This window comes from Cetorhinus maximus, chromosome 15 (genome assembly GCF_964194155.1).
Source record: "Cetorhinus maximus chromosome 15, sCetMax3.hap1.1, whole genome shotgun sequence".
NCBI lineage: Eukaryota > Metazoa > Chordata > Chondrichthyes > Lamniformes > Cetorhinidae > Cetorhinus > Cetorhinus maximus.
The window spans coordinates 60,805,827-60,829,544 of NC_135893.1; the positions used below are offsets into that span (position 1 = coordinate 60,805,827).

At 43.0% G+C, this 23,718-nt stretch overlaps 2 protein-coding genes across 3 annotated transcripts in view; one reads left to right on the forward strand and one right to left on the reverse strand.

Annotated features, from left to right (window-relative positions):
- Window positions 1–18,811, forward strand: part of atpaf2 (ATP synthase mitochondrial F1 complex assembly factor 2) — a 31,656-nt gene extending 12,845 nt beyond the window's left edge. The window contains exons 5-9 of one of the 2 annotated variants that reach the window (XR_013578952.1): window positions 2,610–2,690; window positions 2,999–3,111; window positions 4,046–4,161; window positions 10,802–10,997; window positions 17,551–18,811. Coding sequence is in view for 1 of the 2 variants with exons in the window: in XM_078558531.1 (XP_078414657.1) it covers window positions 2,610–2,690; window positions 2,999–3,111; window positions 4,046–4,161; window positions 10,802–10,939 (448 nt within the window). In the remaining variant the exon portion in view is untranslated. Of the gene's footprint in view, window positions 1–2,609; window positions 2,691–2,998; window positions 3,112–4,045; window positions 4,162–10,801; window positions 11,053–17,550 lie in introns of those variants that run through there. The other variant, XM_078558531.1, reaches the window with a different exon arrangement.
- The window catches only part of drc3 (dynein regulatory complex subunit 3), a 63,028-nt gene continuing 55,542 nt past the window's right edge, over window positions 16,233–23,718 (reverse strand). Inside the window, exons 11-13 of the mRNA XM_078558532.1 lie at window positions 19,991–20,114; window positions 18,211–18,342; window positions 16,233–17,080 (exon numbers count right to left, since the gene is read on the reverse strand). Of these exons, the coding sequence (XP_078414658.1) occupies window positions 16,970–17,080; window positions 18,211–18,342; window positions 19,991–20,114 (367 nt within the window). The 3' untranslated portion in view covers window positions 16,233–16,969. The remainder of the gene's footprint in view (window positions 17,081–18,210; window positions 18,343–19,990; window positions 20,115–23,718) is intronic.

The window sequence follows — 23,718 nt, forward strand, 5'->3', positions numbered from 1 at the left end:
TAGGCACTCCATTATAGGAAAGCTGTAAAAGAGATAGAAAGAATATAGTATATATTCCTCAGGACATTGCCAGGGATGCAGGTTACAGCCATACAAGAGAGAATTGAGAAGTTTGGGCTTTTCTGCTCTAGGCATCAGAACGTTAAGGGTGACCTGATAAAAGGTTTCAAGATTCAAATGGTTCACGCTGAAGTAAACAGTAATGAATTATTTCCGTTGGTTAGTGAAATAATAGCAAGAGAGTAAGAATTTAATATAATCACAAAAAGAATCAATGACAAAAGTTAGACTCAGCATTTTTACAGTATGCTTAAAATGTAGAGTTCTCTGCCCCAAACATTTGTTACAGCAGACTCTATAAATAATTTTAGAGGAGAATTAGATGGTTGCATTAATAAAGGTTTGGAGAGCGGGATCAGCCTAAGAAACTCGTGGAGAAAAATATTGGCACAGACTTTGTCCGGGTGGCCTGTTTCTGAGCTGTAAGCTTTTATGGTTCCACATTGTACCTTATAGTCAGGTAATTGACCAATATTTGGTGCCGACTTTAGGATGTTTTCGCATAGGATTTTGAATTGCTGATTTCTGCCATTGTGCTGAATGGAAGTGGTGAGCAGTTGGGAAGGAGGGCAAGGTTTAATGAAGGCTTTGTATGGAATCGTCGAAGTTGCTTATAGATCAGGAATCCTTAAAGCGGGAGCTCATTCTGGCCTAAAAATGACACACATGAATAGTTTCCTGATAACAACAGTAATAATGGGCTGTAACTTCCAAGCTCCCCAGTGTTGCATTTTGGAGGGGTACACCAAAGATGGGCTGGGGAACCCCTCTCAGAACTTCAAAAAGTAAGGGTTTGCATAGCAATTGCCCAGAAGTGTGCAAATTTCCCCTAGGCAATTGCCCTGCTCTGGGAACCATACGAAAATGTGATTTAAATCTCAAACTTCGGATGGTTCCAGCTGGTTTACACCAATAGTTACCCAGAAAAAGTTAGAAGAACTAAAACCTCTTCTAACTTCTGAGTAACTATTGTAAAGACCCAGACTGACCCCACACCGCCAAACCCCCACCCCCCACTTCCTGACCAACCCCCCACCATATGGTATTCACCCTCCACTCCCGATTCCCCCTGGCCAGACCACCCCTCCCCCAACCCAACTGGGCACCCACCTTCCCCATGCCCCACCCCGCAGACCATACCCTTCTCTCGACCAGACCATTCCCCCAACCCCTGACCTCCGACACTACTGCTCCCCCCCCAACCTCCGATACCACTGTCCTCCCACCCCGAGGCCTGATTCACCCCCCCAGATGTGTCCGATTTCCCCCACACTCCGCACCTCCCCGATGCCCCAACCCCTCTCCCCACCCCGATGTAAAGTCCATCCCCAACACACACACACACACACGCACACCCCCCCCCCCCCCCCACCAACCGTTGTCCAAGCCCCCACCCATCCCCGCTGATGTCTGACCACTGCTCCCACCCCCTACCAATGTCTGACCAGCCCCCAACACCCCCCTCTGATGTCTGACCACCCTGACCTCCAATCTCCCCCACCCCTCCAAATCCTATCCACTTAATTTAGACACTTACCTTCTCCCTGGCCTGTCAATTTCAATCGGACCTTTAAACTTACCTGGTTTACAACAGCTTGAGCCGTAAAAAGGAGGCATGTCCTTCTTCAATTTGACTCTGCTGGACTTTGGAGACAGCTGTGCAGCCTGGATCTCGCCTGGCCTGAGCCGGAAGGTGGGGCGAGATAGGCACGGAAGAAATTTCACCTAAATAATTGGGCACTGAGTGGCAATCCACGCTGATTGGCACTCCGAGGAAGTTATTGCCCAATGAATCAAGACCCCCGGCGGCAGCAGTGAGCATCACCCACTGGGAGCACATATCTGAAATTCAGATACACGTTGCCGGACAATTCAGGGAAAATTTTGAGTAACCAACACCTGAATTTTTAAGATGAAAGCAAAATACTGCAGATGCTGGAAACCTGAAATAAAAACAAAAAATGCTGGAAAAACTCAGCTGGTCTGACAGCATCTGTTGAGAGAGAAACAGTTAACGTTTCGAGTCCGTATGAAGATGATCATGCAGACTCAATAAATGCTGGCCTAGCCAGTGATGTCCTCATCCCATGAACGAATAAAAAAAAAAAATGTGCTGGCGAAGAGTGTTTCACTACCCCTCAGCATTTCATGAGTCTATGATTCTGAACCAGGAGACAGGCACCTGATTTACTGGTATAAATAGCAATAGCATCCAACTCATGGGAACTAGTCTACCAGAATCCAGCCTAAAAGAGTGGCATGATATAAGTGGCTGACTTGCAAGATCATCAGTTTGAACTGTGGGGAAAATGGGGAAGGATGAACAGAGGAACAGGCTGACACAAGATTAAGAAGAGCAATAAGACCTGGGCAGGAAAAGCAATTGTTTCAGTACTTGAATACTAAGAGGTCCATGAGAACTAGAAAGATTTGCAAAGGAGGCTGAAAAACAGTTGGATGCAGCAAAGGGGCGATTTCAGGGCCTTTCTTAGATGTAGGAATTTAAACTGAACATTCCTTATCCATGTTGTGTGTTTTTTGATGTGCAGTTACAGAGTGGAGGAGCCACCTGGTTTAGTGGAACTCCAGAGAAATGAATGGGATCCAGTCATCAAATGGATAGAAAACAGGTGAGTGGAAAGGGTCATCTTGGGTGCTTGATGTGGGATATGGAGGTCAATATCACACCTCAACTGCAACAAAATAACTGAGTCTGCCTTGCCTGGTGAAGGGGAGAATGCAATGGATCATGCAATTGGCATTTAGTTAAATCTTGCTTAATTGTTAGTGGCTGTACAGAGACAGAGATCTTGCTGTAACTTTTGGCCACTTTAGTCAGACAGAGGGACTCAGCCAGAATAAAATGCACCCAGACGTTAGTTCTCTGCAAACTCACTGATTTGTTTTGTTTAATACTGATCTATGTTTTTTCAAACAGATATAATGTTGTTATTGGCACCTCAACAAGTATCTTGGGACCAAACATTCCAAAGGAGTCTAAGCAGGTCTTTGAGCAGCACTTCTCTTCATACAATTCCTGGGCCCTAGTAGGTGTGTGATCACTTAAGTCTTTGTCATAGCCAGATACTCTGAAATAAAAGGTAAATGAGGTAAATGTTTCCTTTTCCTTTGCTATAACGCCTAATTGTATTTGTACCTAGGGTAACAACAACATCTTGCATTTCTATAGTGTTTCACCCATAGAAAGACATCTTCAAGTACATTGCCTTGAGGAGAAGAAACAGTGAGTAGCTAGCTAGAGGAGAAATTGAGGATTATTAACATATGGACAATGACAGACAGGGAAAAAAAATACACTCTGGCTCATTCAGCTTGCTGCATGTAATTGTGATACCTTCTGTCTTATAATATACAATCTCCACCCCCCCCAAATGGAATGTAGTATGCTGTTGGTACGATCAGAGGATTTTGAAAGCAAAGACGTGAGCAGAAGATGGGCAGGAATATAGTGACTAAATGAGTGGCCATGGAGTGGAGAGTAAGTCATCAACCTGTGTCTGAGGAATTGGGAGTCATTACAGATGCACAGGCTCGCAGAAATCACTAAATTTGGAATGGGGTTGCTGTTTTCAAATCTTCACACTGTTCTTGAAAGGAAGAGAGTGAAGTAAAGGAAAAGGATTCACAGACTAATTAAATCTGATAGACCATGTTATGAGCAATCCCTCCATAGCCTTAACCATCTTTATACTGATCGGGGTGTTAGTCCTATATGAGAAGAGGCTTTTATGGATTTCCATATAATGAGGGAGGGCCTCGCCCTCCACCCCCACATCTGTACATCTTCTATTCGACCTGAGACACTCTTCTAAAGAGCTACACTATAGTTGGGTAAGTATTCACTCCTCACTTTTCAGATATGCATTGGAAGTTCAAAAGTTGAGTAGTTGGCAATTAGGAGAAATCCTTGTTGAAATCACTGCCCTGCTTGCTTCTCCCTTTTATGATGGCTTTGTTTTTCTAGGCCTGGAGTATGTCATCCACCAGCTAAAATCAGTGGTTCTTTCATTAAATCTAATCGACCGAAACTTGAATGTAGAGAAGGCTGTGCTGCTGTCTCGACTCGAGGAACAATATCAGGTACGGGATAGGATATGGACTGCGCGGCTTATCCCCTTCTCCAATCCTCAGGCCTCTAGTTACTGAATAACATTAGTTTGGCTTTCTCTTTCCTCTCGCTGTGAAGCAAAGCTAGGGCTCCATACTGGCTCTTCTGAGTTTTATGTTCACTTACCAAACCCAGTGTGCAAGGGGCATTTAGGTTACAGTCATGACCCAATGGAGAAGAGCAGGTACTTTCTGGGTTCCTTTCACCACGAGTTGTTTGGTCCACGTCACATGAAGTGGCATGAGCAAGCTGAGACCAAGCTTGTTTCTTATAGGATAATTGGGGATACAGCTCAGTTTGTGATGAGAGATTACACTTTTTAGCGTTGTGGTTTTATGTTGTTTTTAGAATTGTTATGGACGGGGGGAGGTGGTGGGATAACTTTTCCCCTTTTTCCTCACTTCTAGGTTATTTGCAACAAGATATATTTTAGTGGGAGAGTTTTAAATCTTTTGAATGTTGTCATTTTCAGTAATAAACACGAAGCAGGCTTTGGGGTAAGTTAAAATCAAAAGAAAAGATGATGTTTATTCACACAACACCCAGAAATGTGCATGCACATACTGTCATGATACAAGTCAAGATGGATGCATTTGGGATACTAACAAAAGAAAATAGAAGAAGTAAATCATGTATTCAAATTTCAGTTCTTTAAAAATGTACACGTAGCAAGCTTGGATAGGTTCTCTCTCTTTGGATGAATGGAAGTTGGAAGCCTTTGGGTCTCCAGTTAAAGTCGTAGCCAAGTTTTGTAGAGGTGAAGCTTTGCAGGTGAAAAGGTTTAGTCCTAGTCCCCCTCTCACTCTCTGGGTTGTCTGGCTGTTAGGCAGTGTTCTGTTCTTGCTGGAGATGGCCTCTCTTGTCCTATTGCAGCTTATCTGTCTCTCCCTGGTTTATGGAGTAAAAGAATTTGTGATCTGAGGTTGGTTTTGGTCACGTGACACCCCCCCCCCCCCCCCCCAAACACACACACACACACACACACACACACACACACACACCCCACAATGAGCAATACCTCCATTGTCCACAAAACTGATTCGAGGTTAAATGCCACTGCCACACAATGGAGTTTTAATGGTGGCTTTTCACCTCGTGATGAATTGGTTTTACTGCACCTTCCTTTGTTGAGGGTCAAGCTTGCAGGCACTGTATCTGGGAAGGCTATTGATTTAGAGTTTTGGTAAATATCCAGTCAACAGGAGATGTAAATTCGCAAGTGATTTCACATTGTGAATGTCCATTCAAGGGAGGGCACTTCACCCACAGTCATTTACATTTTAAGAACTTTCTGGAAGCATGTTCAGACGTGAGTTAATCCTTTGTCTGTGCAGAAATCTCAGAAGGCCACCTGACCCTTGCAGCATCTTGAGCAGCATTTTGACCACTTTTGAGAGTCAAATTTTCAAAAGTCCACATTGACTGAAGTATGTATGTCGAAATTAGGAATATGATATCATTGCAAGCATGACATGGCTGACACAGGATATATAAGATCTCCACAGTCTCTCTGGCTCTGCAGGTAATGACCCTGCCTGGTGTGAGAGTTAACTATACAGACCAGGAAGATTCCATGATTGATTTTTAAAATGTATTTATTTACTCTAGGAATGTAAGTGTCACTGGTCTGGCATAGGAACATATGGGAATGAGTAGACCATGCAGCCCATCGAGCCTGCTCTGCCATTCAATACGATCATGGCTGATTATCTACTTCAATGTCTTTTTCCCACACTATCCCCATATCCCTATATGTCATTGGTACTTAGAAATCTGTCAATCTCTGCTTTAAAGATACTCAATGACTTAGCCTTCTGGGGTAGAGAATTCCGAAGATTCACAACCCTCTGAGTAAAAAAGTTTCACTTCATCTCAGTCCTAAGTGGCTTCCCCCTTATTTTGAAATTATGTTCCCTAGTTCTGGGCTCCCCAACTAGGGGAAACATCTTACCTGCATCGACTCTGTCTATCCCTTTAAGTACTTTCTAGGTTTCAATGAGATCACCTCTCATTTTTCAAAACTCTATAGAGAGTACAGGCCCAGTTTCCTGATCTTCCTTCATAAGACAGTCCTGCCATCCTGGGAACCAAGTCTGGTGAACCTCTGTTGCCATAGAGGGAGTGCAACAATATCCTTCCTAAGTGGACCAAAACTGTGCATGGTATTCCAGGTGTGGTCTAACCAAGGTTCTATACAATTGAAGCAAGTCTTCGATACTCCTATACTCAAATCCTCTTGTGATAAAGGCTAACTACCATTAGCCTCCCTACTTGCCTGCTGCATCTGCATGTTAGCTTTCAGAGACTTATTGATGAGGACACCCAGGACTCTCTGTACATCTACGCTTTCTAATCTCTTACCATTTAAGAAACACTCTGCACATTCTGTTCCTCCTACCACGTGGATAATCTTACATTTTTCCATATTATATTCCATCTGCCATGTTCTTGCCCACTCACTAAGTCTGTCCAAATCCCCTTGAAGCTGCTTTGCATCACAACACACATCCCCACCTAGCTTTGTGACATCCATGAACTTGAAAATATTACATTTAGTCCCCACATCCAAATCATTGATATATATCATGGACAGCTGGGGTCTCAAGTACTGATCCTTGTGGTACCTCACTAGTCACAGCCTGCCAACGTGAGAATGACCCGTTTATTCCTATCTCTGCTTTCTGCCTGTTAACCAATTCTTAATTCATGCCAGTATAATACCTCCTATCCCATGTGCCTTAATTTTGCTAACCAACTTCCTGTGCAGGACTTCATCGAAAGCCTTCTACAAATCCAAGTATGCTATGTCCACCAACTCCCCTTTATCAATTCCATTAGTTACATCCTCAAAAAAAACTCCCAACAGGTTCATCAAATATGATTTCCCATTCATAAACCCATGTTGACCATGCCCAGTCAGATCATTATTATGAGTGTCCATTTATCACATCCTTTATAACAGATTCCAGCATTTTCCCTACGACTGATGTAAGGCCAACAGATCCGTAATTTCCCATTTTCTCTCTCCCTTCCTTCTTAAATAGTAGGGTGACATTTGCTACCTTCCAAACTGCAGGAACTGTTCCAAATCTATAGAATTTTGGAAGATGATCACCAATGCATCCACTGTTTCCCTAATACCTCTTTCAACACTCTGGGATGTGAAATATCAGGTCCCGGGGACTTATCAACATTCAGTCCCATTAATTTCTCCAATACAACCTTCTTACTATTACTGATTTCCTTCAATTCCTAATTCTCCTTAGTCCCTTGGATCTCTGATTCTGAGATTTCTTCTACCTTTCTCAGTGAAGACAGACACAAAAATAATCATTTAGCTTCTCTGCTATTTCTCTGTTTCCCATTATAACTACTACCTGTAATGGACCCGCATTGGTCTTAGCTAATCATTTCCTTTTTACATATCTTTCGAAGCTTTGACAGTCCGTTTTTATGTTTTTGCTAGTTTACATTCATGTTCTCTTCTCCCTTTATCAGTTTCTTGGGCCTCCTTTGCTTTATTCTAAAATGCTCCTAAATCTCAGGTTAACGACTATTCTTGGAAACTTTATAGGCCTTTTCTTTTAATCGTATACAATCCTTAACTCCCTTTATTAGCCATGGTTGACTGACTTTTTGGGTTTTTGTGCCTTGAATGAATGTATAGTTGCTGTAAACTGCGTAATAATTCTTTAAATGCAATCCATTGCCTGTGTACCATCATACCATTTAATGTATTTTTCCAATCCACCTCAGCCAATTTGCCCTCATCCCTTCATAATTTCCTTTGTTCAGATTTAACACCCTGGCTTCAGATTGAACTAGCCATTTCTGGCCAGTATGTATTGCCCATTTCTAGTTCACAGAATCATAGAATCGTCAGAGTGCAGAAGGAAGCCAATAGGCCCATTGTGTCTGCTTCCAAATGAGCAATTTTCTTTGTGCCATTCTCCCACCTTCTCCTCATAACCCTGCAGATTCTCCCTTTTCAGATAACAGTCTAATTCCCTTTTGAATATTTTGATTGAACCTGCCTCCACCACACTCTCAGGCAGTGCATTCCAGACCTTAACCACTTGCTTTGTGAAAAGATTTTCTCTCATATCGCTTTTGCTTCTTTTTGCCAATTACTTTAAATCTGTGCCCTCTCGTTTCCAATTCTTTCATGATTGGGAACAGTTTCTCCCTATCTACTCTGTCCAGATCCCTCATGATTTTGAATACCCCTATGAAATCTCCTCTCAGCTTTCCTTTCTTCAAGGAAAATAATCCTAACATCACCAATCTATCTTTATAACTGAAACTCGTGGTCCCTGGAACCATTCTCGTGAATTTTTTCTGCACTCTCTCCAATGTTTTCACATACTTCCTATAGTGAAGGCACTGGATGCAGTACTCTAGCTGAGCTGAACTAGTGTCTTATACAAGTTCAACATAACCTCCTTGCTCTTGCACTCTCCCTATTAATAAAGCCTAAGATACTGCATGCATTTATAATTGCTCTCTCAGCCTGTCCTGCCATCTTCAATGACTTATGTGTGTATATATTTAGAATTGTACCCTTTATTTTATACGTTATTCCTACTAAAATTAATCACTTCACATTTCTCCGCATTGAACTTCATCTGCTACCTGCCCACCCATTCCACCAACTTGCCTATGTCCATTTGAAGTTCTACACTATCCTCCTCTCAGTTCATAATGCTTCCAAGTTTCGTAACATCTGCAAACTTTGAAGTTGTGCCCTGCGCACTAAGGTCAAGGTAATTAATATACATCATGAAAAGCAATGGTCCCAACCCTTATCCCTGGGGAACTCCACGACATACCTTCCTGTAGCCCGAAAAACATCCATTAAACACTACTCTCTGTTGCCTGTCACTCAGCCAATTTCGTGCCCATATTGCTACTATCCCTTTTATTCCATGAGCTATAACTTTGCTCACAAGTCTGTTGTGTGGCACTGTATCAAATGCCTTTTGGAAGTCTACATGTATCACATCAGCAACATTGTCCTCATCAACACACTCTGTTACCCCTTCAATAAAACGCCAGCAAGTTAGTTAAAAATGATTTTCCTCTAAGAAATCCATGCTGACTTTCCTTCATTAACCCTTCTTAACCTCGCCCCTCGCCTGAGGTGTGGTGACCCTCAGGTTAAACTCACCACCAGTCGTCTCTCCAGAAGATGATTGCAAGTGCTTCAGCCTTGTCTTTTGCTGGGCTCCCTCATCATTGACGATGGAGATATTGGTGGAGCTTACTCTGTCAGTTAGTTGTTTATTGTTCTGTACCATTCACAACTGGATGTGGTAGGGTTGTAGAGCTTTAATCTGATTGGTTGGTTAGTGGGGTCGCTTAGCTCTATCACATGCTGACTCCGCTGTTTGGTAATCAAGAAGTCTTGTGTTGTAGTTTCACCAGGTTGACCTCATTTTTCGGTATGCCTGGTGCTGTTCCTGGCATGCTCTCCTGTACTCTTCAGTGAACTGAGGGTTGATCCCTTGACTTGATGGTAATGGTAAAAATGAGGGATATGCTGAACCATGAGATTACAGGTTGGGGTTGAATACAGTTCAGCTGCTGATGATGGCCCACAGCCCGTCATGGATGCCCAGTGTTGAGCTGCCAAATCTGTTCTGAATCTATCCTATTTAGCACGTCGGTAATACCACAAAACACAATGGAGGGTATGCTCAGTGTGAAGACAGAACTTTGTCTTTGCAAGGACTGTGCGGTGGTTACTCCTACTTGTACTGTCATGGTTCAGATGCATTGAATAGATTCATGAGTACAAGATCTAGTAGGTTTTTCCCCTTTGTTGGTTCCCTCACCACCTGCCGCAGGCCCAGTTTGACAGATATATCATTCAGCATTCGGCCATCTCCATCAGCAGTGGTGCTAGTGAGCCACTGTTGGTGATGGACATTGAAATCGCCCACCCCTCAAGTGGTGTTCAACGTGGAGGAGCACTGATTCATCAGCTGAGGGAGGCGGTGGTCGTTATCAGTAGAAGGTTCCCTTGCTCATGTTTGACCTGATTCCATGAGACTTCATGGGGTCCAGAGCCTCGGGGCAACTCTCAACTATACCACAGTGCTGGGTCTGTCCTGCCAGAGGAACAGGACATACCCAGGGATGGTGATGGTGGCTATAAGATATTACTCTGTGAGTATGACTATATCAGGCTATTGCTTGACTAGACTGTGGGACAGCTCTCAATTTTGGCACAATCCCCCAGATGTAAGTTAGGAGGACTGAGACATAGGGATAGTAGTTGCATAAAAGTGTGTGTTGCATAGACCTTGAGAGTTGAATCGCAAATGTCAATTCCAACAGTGTAATCTTATTGGACCTGCTCCTTTAAGGCATGTGTGTAGGAATGCCCTTGGGTCCCAAACCAGGAAGATCCCATGACTTTGTAAGTTGTGCCTTTGGTGGTTTAATTAACATGTTCCATTTAAACCGTAAACACACCCAACTGACAAGCAAATGCACATGTTTGCGAATATCTTTTATCTAGAACAAATTGTGCTAATCTTTCACACTGGTTGAGATTGAAACGGATGTTGTAAGCATAGAGGTGACTTTTTTCCACCACTTTTTCTCCAGATTGAGTTTTGGGGAAACGTTGAATGGGCACATGACTACGACCTATATGAGCTTCGATCCCGCACGGCTGCTGGAGCCTTGTTCGTCCATCTGTGCTCAGAGAGCACCGCTATCAAACACAAGCTGCTGCAGGACTAAAGCGACTGATCATCTGTTCAACTCTTTCCTTTAACTGCAGAATTCTTTTCCTTGATGAGTACATGTTGATCCGTAATTTAAAATAGTAATATAATAAAAATGTGTCCTCCCTATTGGAACAGTCCTGTTTATTGAGTTTTTCAAATTCACTGAAGGAGTGAGTTGATGCCTCCTTTTTTCTTAAAGCAAAAAATGCCTGTAAATGTTCAATTCATTAAGTGATTTCATTATCATTTAGGGATTAATGATCACAAACGCAAAACTGAATACTAAGGTAACAATACTGTTGTTAAGTGAACATGAATTTTAAAATAGTTTTGCATAGAAATGAAGAATAAATTATTTTTCCCCTCAATTTCCTTTGTCCAAGGAGAACAACCCCAGCTTCTCCAACTCCAGTCTCATAGCTAAATGCCCTTATCCCTGGAACCATTCTCATGGTTCCTACACACATGCCTTAAAGGAGCGGGTCCAATAAGATTACACTGTTGGAATTGACATTTGCGATTCAACTCTCAAGGTTTATACAACACAAATTGATAACTTTTATGCAACTACTATCCCTATGTCAGTCCTCCTAACTTACATCTGGGGGCTTGTGCCAAAATTGAGAGACCTGTCCCACAGACTAGTCAAGCAATAGCCTGACATAGTCATACTCATGGAGGCATATCTTGCAGTCACCATCTCTGGGTGTGTCCTGCTCCTCTGGCAGGATAGACCCAGCACTGTAGTATAGTTGAGAGTTGCTCCAAGACTCTGGACCCCATGAAGTCTCATGGAATCAGGTCAAACATGGCAAATCTCTGCTTCCTCTCAAGGACTCTTTGATCTTTCCTGAAGTGTGATGACCAGAACTGGATGCAATTCTTTAGTTGTGGCCTATCTTGAGCTTTATACACGTTCAACATGACTTGCCCGCTTTTGTATTCAGTACCTCTATTTCACAAGATCCTGTATGCTTTGCTAACCAATCTTTCGATATGCCCTGCCACCTTTGAGACATTCAGTGATTTCATAAGGAAATTGCATGGGACCTTGATCAAAATAAACTTGCAGGGCTAAGGGGATAGAGTGGGGGAATGGGACTAATTGGATTGCCTTACAGAGAGCCGGCATGGACTCGATGGGCTGAATGGCCTCCTCCGTGCCATGATGACTCTATTTATCTTTTCTCCTGCCTTTCCAGTACAGCAATACACTGTCAGGGCTTTAATGATTTTAAAATACAGTGATTTAGGAAATAGTGTGCATCAGTCTTATGTGATGACTGTGATTTATTTTTGTCACTTCCCAATCACAGCAGCAGGTGATGCATTCCACAGATGGAACAATCAGTTCGTCACCTTCCATTTTCATCCCAAGTACTATATGTTTTGTTAAATGTTCAATGCATTCACAGTAGGAACTCCACTTTGGCTCTTTTGGTTCATGTTAACACACAGTGATGCACCTTAGCTGTATTAGCTCAGTTTTTTCTGTTCTTACAGTTTGAAATTTAATGCTTACTACTTTATTTGCAAATTTAAAAGGGACGCGCTTCCTTTCACTCCAGAGAGCTTGAAAATTGTAGTTTGGAATTTTCTTCTAAAACTGCTTTGTATTTTCAGTGTCACTTGCCAACGTAGGATGGTTGCTGATACCCATGTGCACATGCGCACTTGTCCACGCATGCACAGAAAACCAATAACGTCACTCTGCTGTGCCCAGCATCAGCCTGCCAGTACCCCTCTGCGCCTGAGTTGATGATGTCACCGCGCACATATGCAGTGATGTCAGTAACCCTTACACGGTCCACCTCAGAGACACAGTGAAACTATATGGTATTAATGGCTCCATCAAGAAACTGGTGTATAATGAGATTTCTATTTGTCTTTTTACCAGTTCTGGGGTTAATTGAAACCTTGCTACACCTCAGCCACTTTATCTGCAGGAGCTAATGATACAATTTGTACAGAGCTCCTGCTTGAATCACAGAGCTGTATGGGCAGATGTCTACCATCAGACAACTTCCACCCACATTAGTGCTTCCTCTACAAATTGGTTTTGGCTGAATACATATATAGTTAAATTTAGGTATTTTCTTTATCTAGTGGATTTGGAACTGTTGTGTTAACTTTATGGAGCTATTAAGGATGCCTTAAGGACAGATAAAAGGACACCTAAAACAGGTGTGATGATTTGAGCAGCGCCATCTTTGGTCCTGGTCGCTGCATGCTCTGTCACTTGCAATCACATCACAAAGTAACACACTCAAACTGCATATGCCTGGTGTAGGCAGCGAATGCAGCCCTGTATTTTACATCTCTTTTCCTAGTTCCACACCTACATTGTTGACTTCATTTCATCTAACCCATAATTATTCTATCACTGTCTCTTGGTGTCCAATTACCCACTTTTTCCCCCACCCCTTCACACTTTTGTAAAGTGCTTTGAGATGTTTTGCTACATTAAAGTCTTGATATAGAAGTGACTTTTTTGGCAATGAGATCCAGTTTTACATTGAACTTGAGCAACATGACAAACCTCTGTTAGGTTAGCTCCATATTGGCTTGTGAAAGGTTGAGATTTCTTTTTTAAAAGTGGCTCCTGTAGATGTTTGGGTTTGTAGTTTATTTCTCTACATTCCCATGAGGCTGGGTAATGGTACAAAACAGTTGTGAACAGAGAGCTCAGAAATCCTATGAGAATTACCGGGGTGCTCCATATCATCAATGAATAGATCTGCTGTTCTATCTTATCACTTTCTTAAACATACTTTGTTCTTCAGTTTTCCCTTTTTATCTCGCTGGAAGAAACAAGTGGGCTGCTTTGTTCTGGATGGTTCCAAGCATCTTTTGAGTGTTGTTGGAGCTGCACTCATCCAGCTGTGAAGAGTATTCCATCACACTCCTGATTGAGCCTTGTAGATGGTGGACAGGCTTTGGGGAGTCAGGAGGTGAGTTACTCCCTGCAGGATTCCTAGCCTCTTACCTGCTCTTGTAGCCACAGTATTTATATGGCTAGTCCAGTTCAGTTTCTGGTCAATGGTAACCCCCAGGACGTTTATAGTGGGGGATTCAACAATGAAACATAGAAACTAGGAGCAGGAGTAGGCCATTCAGCCCTTCGAGCCTGCTCCACCATTCATTATGAGCATGGCTGATCATCTAACTCAATAGCCTGCATAATGGTAATGCCATTGAATGTCCAGTGGAGATGGTTAGATTCTGTCTTGTTGGAAATGGTTATTGGCTGGTACTTGTGTGGTGTGAATGTTATTTTGCTACTTATCAGCCCAAGCCTGAATGTTGTCCAGGTCTTGCTGCATATAGCCACAGACTGCTTCAGAAACTAAGGAATCACGAATGACACTGAACATTGTGCAATCATCAGCTAACATCCCCACTTCTGACCTTATGATGGATGGAAGGTCATTGAAGCAGCTGAAGATGGTTAGGCCTAGGACACTACACGGAAGAACTCTTGTCCGATGTCCTGTGACTGAGGTGATTGACATCCAACAACCATAACCATCTTCCTTTGTGCTGGATATGACTTCAAATAATGGAGAGCTTTCTTCCTGATTCCCATTGACTCCAGTTTTGCTAGGGCTCCTTGATGCTGCACTGGGTCAAATGAGGCCTTGATGTCAAGGACCGTCACTCTCACCTCGCCTCTTGTTCAGCTGTTTTGTCCATGCTTGGACCAAGGTTGTGTTGAGGTCAGGAGCTGAGTGGCCCTGGCAGAACCCAAACTGAGCGTCAGTGAGCAGGTTATTGCTGTGTAATTACTGCTTGATGGGATTGTCAACAACATCTTCCATCACTTTGCTGATGATCTTGAGTCGACTACCAGGGCATTAATTGGCCAGGTTTGTCTTGCCTTTTCTGGACAGGACATATCTGGGTGATTTTCCACATTGTTAGGTAGATGCCAATATTGTGGCTGTACTAGAACAACTTGACTAGGGGCATGGATAGTTCTGGAGCACAAGTCATCAGTATTACACCCAAAATGTTGTTAGGGCACATAGCCTTTCCAGTATCCTGTGCTTTCAGCAGTTTCTTGATATCGCAAGGAATGAATCAAATTGTCTGGAGACTGGCTTCTATGATGCTGGGGGCTTTAGGAGGAGGCCAAGATGGTTCATCCATTTGGCACTTCTGGCTGAAGATGGTTGCAAATGCTTCAATCTTGTCTTCTGTAATGATGTGCTGGGCACCTCCATCATTAAGGATGGGGATATTTATGGAACTGCCTCCCCCAGTTATTTGTTTAATTGTGCACATCTTTTCACAACTGGATGGGGCAGGACTACAGAACTTTGACCTGATCTGTTGGTTGTAGGATCGCTTAGCTCTGGCTATCACATGCTGATTCCACTGCTTGGCATGCAAGTAGTCCTGTGTTGTAGTTTCGACAGGTTGACGCCTAATTTTTAGGTATGCCTGGTGCTGCTGCCGACATGCTCTTCTGCACTCTTCATTGAACCAGGGTTGATACTCCTGGCTTGATGGTAATGGTAGACTGAGGTATACGCCAAGCCATGAGGTTACATATAATTAAATACAATTCTGCTGCTGCTGATGGCCCACAGCCCCTCACTGATGCCCAGATTTGAGTTGCTAGATCTGTTCAAAATCTATTCCATTTACCATGGTGGTAATGCCAATGCCATACAACATGATGGAGGGTATCCTCTCTGTAAAGACAGGACTTTGTCTCCACAAGGACTGTGTGGTGGTCACTCCTACCAATACTGTCATGGACAGATGCATCAGTGACAGGTAGGTTGGTGAGGATGAGGTCAAGTATGTTTTCCCCTCTTGCTGGCTCCTGCCACAGATCTAGTTTAGCAGCTATGTCCTTTAGGATGCAGCCAGCTCAGGCAGTAGTGGTTTTATCAAGCCACTCTTGGTGATGGACATTGAAGTCCCCCGCCTAGAGTAAATTCTGTGCCCTTGCCAGCCTCAGTGCTTCTTCCAATCGGTATTCAACATATTCCGGTGAGACAGGACAAACCCAGGGATGATAGTGATGATAGCTTTTAATTCCAGATTTATTATTTAAATTTTACCAGCTGCCATTGTGGGATTTGAACCTGTGTCTCCAGAGCATTAGCCTGGGCCTCTGGCTTCCTAGTCCAGTGATATTACCACTAAACCAGTGCCTCCCCTAAATTTTGCATCTTTTTCACACGAAGCAAACAATATAATGAATGTCAATTCTCAGATATTCAAACTAACACTAAGTGTTGCAAAATGAGAGGTGGCAAGATCAATAAAAGAACAATGGCTGTTTTTTAAAAAGATTAATTTTTGAAGAACATATCGGCTTTATTTTATTCACATTTTGATGTAAAAAGAAAACTCCAGACAGTCATATATTTTAAAATATGCACTCTTGCCACAACAAAACGTGAGCATTGCAGGTTTTTTAATTGAGAAAAACAGGTGAAGGAACAAGGCTCACAATTTAGGGCTCCACCAATGCTGAGAAGAATAGGAGAGAAGATGGAATAAATTAAGTAGTGGTTAAGCACCTAGTCTGCATTTTAAAAGTCTGTAGATTGTAGTAGGAAGGGAAAGTGAGGAGTACTTGGAAAGAATGAGGAGATGTGCATTTGGACTAATGAATGTTTGCAACACAATAACGAAAGCAAATTTGCTGAAAGAATTGCAGGTAAAAGCACAGCACTGGCTAACTAGGCCAGTATAATCAAGTTCAATCATCTATACTTTTGATGAGATGAGGCTGTTTTGCCCCATGGAATGCAATGGGGTCATTGATGGGGAACTATTAATTCTCCGATATATTTATATAGAGCGTTTAATGTAAGTTGTTATAAGGGTTCCAATCACTGATCAGAGAGGACAAGTGATGGGGTAGAGTGGCTGTACAGGCACCTTCATGTAGTTTCAGCAGAGCAGGGGGAAACAAAATTTTAAAACTTATTACAATACTCCAAGTTAAATCCGATTTTGCCAGAACCTAGACAGAAGAGGAACACATGGTGCCACCCCTCCCCCCTCATGTTACATGTAAGGATTAAGTCATGTCCTGGAGTTCAAGGAAATCCAGCTCATCCTTCCAGTGGCTAACATAGATGTTAATTTCCAAAACACGTTTACGGTTGCGATTTATTTCGTCTGTGTGCAGCTGCAAAAAAAACAAAATCACTGTTACAAATTAAATCATTTGCTCGCTTATTACCCAGTCTTGTTTCTCAAGGTATATTCTTTCCTGTGTAATCCCCGTTTCTCAAATTCCTTGTACTTACCTCTAACTGAGAAGGTGCTTAGATAGCTGTTTGATCCATATGAAATCTTGGACTGATTTTGATTGCCTGAGAGGGTGGGAGAGGAAACTTCCAAAGTTTTTTCTCCCTTATTGGCCAATTGTCTTTTGCCTCTCCCAGGAGATTACATGGCTCTAGGCAGAAGATTTGTTTTGTCATCATGCTCCAATCATTAGGACATTTGATGCAGCAGCTTGCCTTTTTCTGCCTGACAATTTTATATGTTCCATTGCCTACTGAAGCTGCCCAGGATTCTGATGTCCATGCACAGTGGTGAGTTGACATTTTTTACTTATTGACCCCTTTCCCTCTTTTCCCTTTTCTCCCAAAGTACATAGCTTCCAGTTGCTGCCTGTCCAAACAGCTCTGGCTGAGATTGGAAACTAACTGGTTCCCGTTAAGAAAAACAGCTGTGTGTACTTGAAACTACATACAGAAAAAACCTCTCGGTTCTTAAACTGAGGACCCATCTGTTCTTTCAGGTGAACATATAAGATCCCATGGCACTCTTTTGAAGAGGAGCAGAGGAGTTATCCCCAGTGACCTGCCCAATATTTATCCCTCAATCACTATCAATAAAACAGATTATTTGGCCATAATCACAATGCTGTTTGTGGAGGCTTGCTGTACACAAATTGGGTGCCATGTTTCCTACATTACAACAGTGACTACTACACTTCAAAAATAGTTCAATGGTTATAAAGCACATTAGGAGATTGAGGTCATGAAAGGCGCTCTATAAATATAAATTTTTTCTTTCTGTAACTAGGGCTTTCATAGACATGATAGCCCATGAACTGCACTGTCGAGAATTACCCTATACCTATTTTATGTAACTGATGCAAAGTTCAATCACCATGTATTTTCAGGTACTGCTGATTTCCACAGTATAAGTCAAGCTGGATGACCCTTTAGTTTCAAATTGTGTGGCTATTCATCTGAACCATATATAAAAGCAAACGCAAAACTAAAGCATTCTGGTTCTCCTTACTTTCTCAATTATATCCGCCACCCAGCCATTTGCCCTCGTCACCATCTTGTCTTCTTGGTTGTCAATCTTAAGCAGGTGCAGGTCATGTGATGCATTAACTGTATTGATGACTGTATCTTTATCTATAAAGAGCTGTATAAAGAAACAAAGAAAACATTTTGTGTGCTGAGAAAGCAAATCTTTGGAAACACTAAAAAAAACATACATTTTTAATGTCTTCATTACGTCTCAAAATGCTTCACGGCTAATGAATTATTTTTTTGAAGTGCAGGAGGAACTAATGATCGCTGCAGAAACCAACTGGTTTTTCTCTCTGAACAGTGGCCTGGCACTTAGTTTGCCTTGACATGGGCTGTGGACTCTGAGAAAGTGGGGGCAGGGGATTGGCTGTGAAATAATTACCAGAACAGGAGTGGCAAATTGGTCCCTGGTAATCATGTGTACACTGATTACCAGTCACATGGTTTACCACAGCCCAATCCAGGCTATAGGATAATAATAAAACCTTATAATAGCAGATCTTTTGTGATGTTGCTCATCAGTGAAGTGTCGTTATTTTATAATCTGGTTGTCATTCATAAGTCAATAATAGAGAAAGTGTTGTAGAAAATATGACATTAAAGACCGTATATGCTATATGCAAAGCTTCATAAATATCCATTGAATAGTTGATTATTCCAGTATTATAAATTGTTACATAAACATCCAACAGATAAATGTTGTAAACTATCTACTTGAACATTCTAATGTATGTATCTCAAAGAAAATAAAGCGCCATCTATTACAAAATGAAAATAAATCACATTTTAATGATTGCCCAATGTTTACCCTGCACTGACCTTCGAATGGAAATAGGTAGACTAGCTGTTCTTGAAGTCATGCAGGAGCTGGTTGCTGTGTTTTGGGACTGGGAAGGTCAAGGAGCTAACTGCCAAAGAGTTAGACTTGGGATTGGTTGGAGAGTTGACTTCTGCATTTGGGATAGGTGGGTGGCCAAAGCTGCAATACTGAAGTGACCCTTCGTGGGAGGGATCACATGGACCAGGATGGACCTTGGTAGCAGAAAAGGAGACTGGGTAGAATTGAGAAAATAAGGGTTGGTGTGGAGTGTGTACTTGTAAAGTTGGATAAAAAGGAGCTGAATTGTTTTTGCATTGATCTGTGGCATCACATTCAATTGAAGCAGTTGGAGAGGAAAGAGTATGGAGTGTCCAAGAGTGACACACTGTCTATAGCACAGAAACAAGCCCTTTGGCAAAACAGGTGTATGCTGGTGTACATGCTGCATACAAGCCTCCTACCACACCTCTTCATCTAACCCTCAGCATAACCTTCCATTCTTTTTTTCTTGTTTGCTATCTAGCTTCCCCTCAACTATTCACCTCAACTACTCCTTGTGGAAATGCATCCCACATTCCACTCCTTGGGTAAAGAAGTTTCTCAGTTCCTTATTGGATTGATTATTGACTATCTTATATTTATTATCTCTAGCTTTGTACTCCTCCATCGCATAGTGATGCCAGAGAGGGAAAGGGGAAACGAGCTGAAACAGTCAGTGCTGTGCTCACACACCTCCACAGAACCAGCTTCAGAGAAGCATTGGCAGAAGATGTGTATATGCCACACACTGATGCTCCTGTAGGAGGAGAGAAAAATCTTTTAAAAACATTGAATGTTATATTTTGACAAATATTTATTCCTCAAAGCTGTAGAAATTAATATTTTTGACTTTCCAAAAATAAACATGGAACATCATTGCAGGAAAAATCCCTTCTCTTACTGCTCGGAGTTCTTCTGACATTTCCTCTTCCCCTTCATTCTTTCCCATCTTGTCATAACTACTCATAGCGATTTCCAACATATTTTCATTGTGACGGTTTTCCAGGTCCCGACACTGAGCTATTGTAAATTATGTTAAGGTTCCAAAGATAGAAGTGCATTTCTATTTATTTCAGAAATATACATTTAAGACACTTCTCCTGTAGCCAATTACTTTTGAAGGGTATAGTTTCAGGGCACCAGACTTCACGGATGAATGACAGTGTCAGTGTGCTGCTTATTATGAAGGGTAATATAGATCCTTTTTTTAAAAATTTGCCACAGGATATGGGTGTTGCTGGCAAAGGCCAGCAGTTTTGCCCATCCCTAATTGACCTTGAGAAGGTAGTAATGAGTTGCTTTCCTGAACTGCTGCAGTCCATGTGGTATAGGTATACCCACAATGCGATTAGGGAGGGAATTCCAGGATCTTGACTTAGCAATGATGAAGAAAGAGCAATATATTTCCATGTCAGAGTGCTGATGACTTGGAAGGGGAATTTGCAGGTGGCGCTGTTCAAATGCGGTTGCTTCCCTTCTAAGCAGTAGAAGGGGAGGCGGTGACATAGTGGTATTGTCACTGAGCTAGTAATCCAGAGACCCTGGGTAATGCTCTGGAGACCTGGGTTTGAATCCCACCGCAGCAGTTGGCGGAATTTGAATCCAATAAAAATCTGGAATTAAAAGTCTAATGATGACTATGAAACCATTGTCAATTGTTGGAAAAACCCATCTCATTCACTAATGCCTTCTAGGGAAGGAAACCTGCCATCCTGGTCTATCCTATATGTGACTCAGAATAATGGTTGACTCTTAAATGCCCTTTGAAATGGTCTAGCAAGCCACTCAGTTGTATCAAACTGTTACAAAGTCAATAAGGAATGAAACCGTACGGACACCCGGCATTGACCTAGGCACTGGGAACAACAATGGCAAACTCGGCCCTATCAACCCTGCAAAGTCCTCCTTCCTAACATCTGGGCGCTTGTGCTAAAATTGGGAGAGCTGTCTCACAGATTAATCAAGCAACAGCCTGACATAGTCATACTCACGGAATCATATCTTACAGACAATGTTCCAGACACCACCATTACCATCCCTGGGTATGCGGGTATGTCCTGTCCCACCAGCAGTACAGACCCAGCAGAGGTGACGGCACAGTGGTATACAGTCGAGAGGGAGTTGTCCTGGGAGTCCTCAACATCAACTCCAGACCCCATGAAGTCTCATGGCATCAGGTCAAACGTGGGCAAGGAAGCCTCCTGCTGATTACCATACCCCCCACCCCCCCCTCAGCAGATGAATCAGTACTCCTCCATGTTGAACACCACTTGGAGGAAGCATTGAGGGTGGTAATGGAGCAGAATGTACTCTGGGTCGGGGACTTCAAAGTCCATCACCAAGATTGGCTCGGTAGCACCAATACAGCCCGAGCTGGCTGAGTCCTAAAGGACATAGCTGTTAAAGTGGGTCTGTGGCAGTTGGTGAGAGAACCAGCAAGAGGGAAAAAACGTACTTGACCTCGTCCTCACTGATCTACCTGTCGCAGATGCGTCTGTCTATGACAGTATCAGTGGGAGTGACCACCAGTGGAGGCAAAGTCCCATCTTCACATTGAGAATACCCTCCATCGTGTTGTGTGGCACTACCACCATGCTAAACGGGATAGAGATCTAGCAATTCAAGACTGGGCAACCATGAGGTGCTGTGGGTCATCAGCAGCAGCAGGACTGTACTCAACCACAATCTGTAACCTCATGGCCTGGCATATTCCCCAATCTACCATTACCACCAAGCCAGGGGATCAACTCTGGCTTAATGAGGAGCACCAGAGGGCATGCCAGAAACAGCACCAGGATACCTAAAGATGAGGTGTCAACCTGGTGAAGCTACAACACAGGACTACTTGCATGCCAAACAGCATATAACAGCGAGTGATGGACAGAACTAAGTGATCTCACAACCAACGAATCAGATCCAAGCTCTGCAATCCTGCCACATCCAGTTCTGAATGGTGTTTGACAATTAAACAACTCACTGGAGGAGGAGGCTCCAGAAATATTCCCATCCTCAATGATGGGAGAGCCAGCACATTGCAAAAGATAAAGCTGAAGCATTTACAACAATCTGCAGCCAGAAGTGCTGAGTGGATAATTCATCTCAGCCTCCTCCTGAGGTCCCCAACATCACAGATATCAGTCTTCAGCCAATTTGATTCACTCGACATGATGTCAAGAAACAGCTGAAGACACTATATACTTCAAAGGTTATGGTCCCTGACTATATTCCAGCTATAGTACTGAAGACTTCTGCTCCACAACTTGCCACACCCCTAGCCAAGCTGTTCCAGTCCAGCTGCAACACTGGTATCTACCTGGCAACGTGGAAAATTGCCCAAATATGTCCCGTACACAAAAAGCAGGACAAATCCAACCCAGCCAATTACCGTCCCATTCGTCTACTCTCCATCATCAGTAAAGTGATGGAAGGGGTCATCAACAGTGCTATTAAGCAGCACTTTCTTAGCAATAACTTACCCACTTACACTCAGTTTGGGTTCAGCCAGGGCCACTCAGCTCTTGACCTCATTACAGCTTTAGTTCAAACATGCACAAAAGGGCTGAACTCCAAAGGTGAGGTGAGAGTGGCTGTCCCTGACATCAAGGCAGCATTTGACCTAGTGTGGCATCAAGGAGCCCTAGCAAAACTGGAGTCAATGGGAATCAAGGGAAAACTCTTCATTGGTTGGAGTCATACCTAGCATAAAGAAAGATGGCTGTGGTTGTTAGAAGTCAATCACCCCAGTTCCAGGACATCACTGCAGGAGTTCCTCAGGGTAGTAACCTAGGCCCAGCCTCTTCCACTGCTTCATCAATGACCTTCCTTCCATCATATGCTCAGAAGTGTGGATGTTCGCTGATGATTGCACAATGTTCAGCACCACTCGCGGCTCCACAGATACTGGAGTAGTCCATGTCCAAATGCAGCAAGACCTGGACAATATCCAGGCTTGGGCTGACAACTGGCAAGTAACATTTGGTTCACACGGGTGTCAGACAATGACCATCTCCAACAACAGAGAATCTAACCATTGCCGCTTGACTTTCAATGGCATTACCATTGCTGGATCCCCACTATCAACATCCGGGGAGGGTTACCATTGACCAGAAACTGAACTGGACTGGACTATAAATACATTGGCTACAACAGCAGGTCAGAGCCTAGGAATCCCGCAGCGAGTAACTCATCTCCTGACTCCCCATAGCCTGTCCTCCATCTACAAGGCACAAGTCAGGAGTATGATGCAATACTCTCCACTTGCCTAGAGGAGTGCAGCTCCAACAACACTCAAGAAGCTTCACACATTCCAAGACAGAGCAGCCTGCTTGATTGGTGCCCCATCCACAAATATTCACTCTCTCCACTACCAACGTACAATGGCAGCAGCGTGTACCATCTACAAGATGCATTGCAGGAACTTACCAAGGCTCCTTGGGAAGAACCTTCTAAACTCATGACTGCTACCATCTAGAAGGACAAGTGCAGCAGACACATGGGAACACCAGCATCTGGAAGTTCCCCTCCAAGCCATTCACCATTCTGACTTGGAAATATATCGCCATTCCTTCAGTGACACTAGGACTAAATCCTGGAACTCCCTCCCTAACAGCACTGTGAGTGCACCTACAC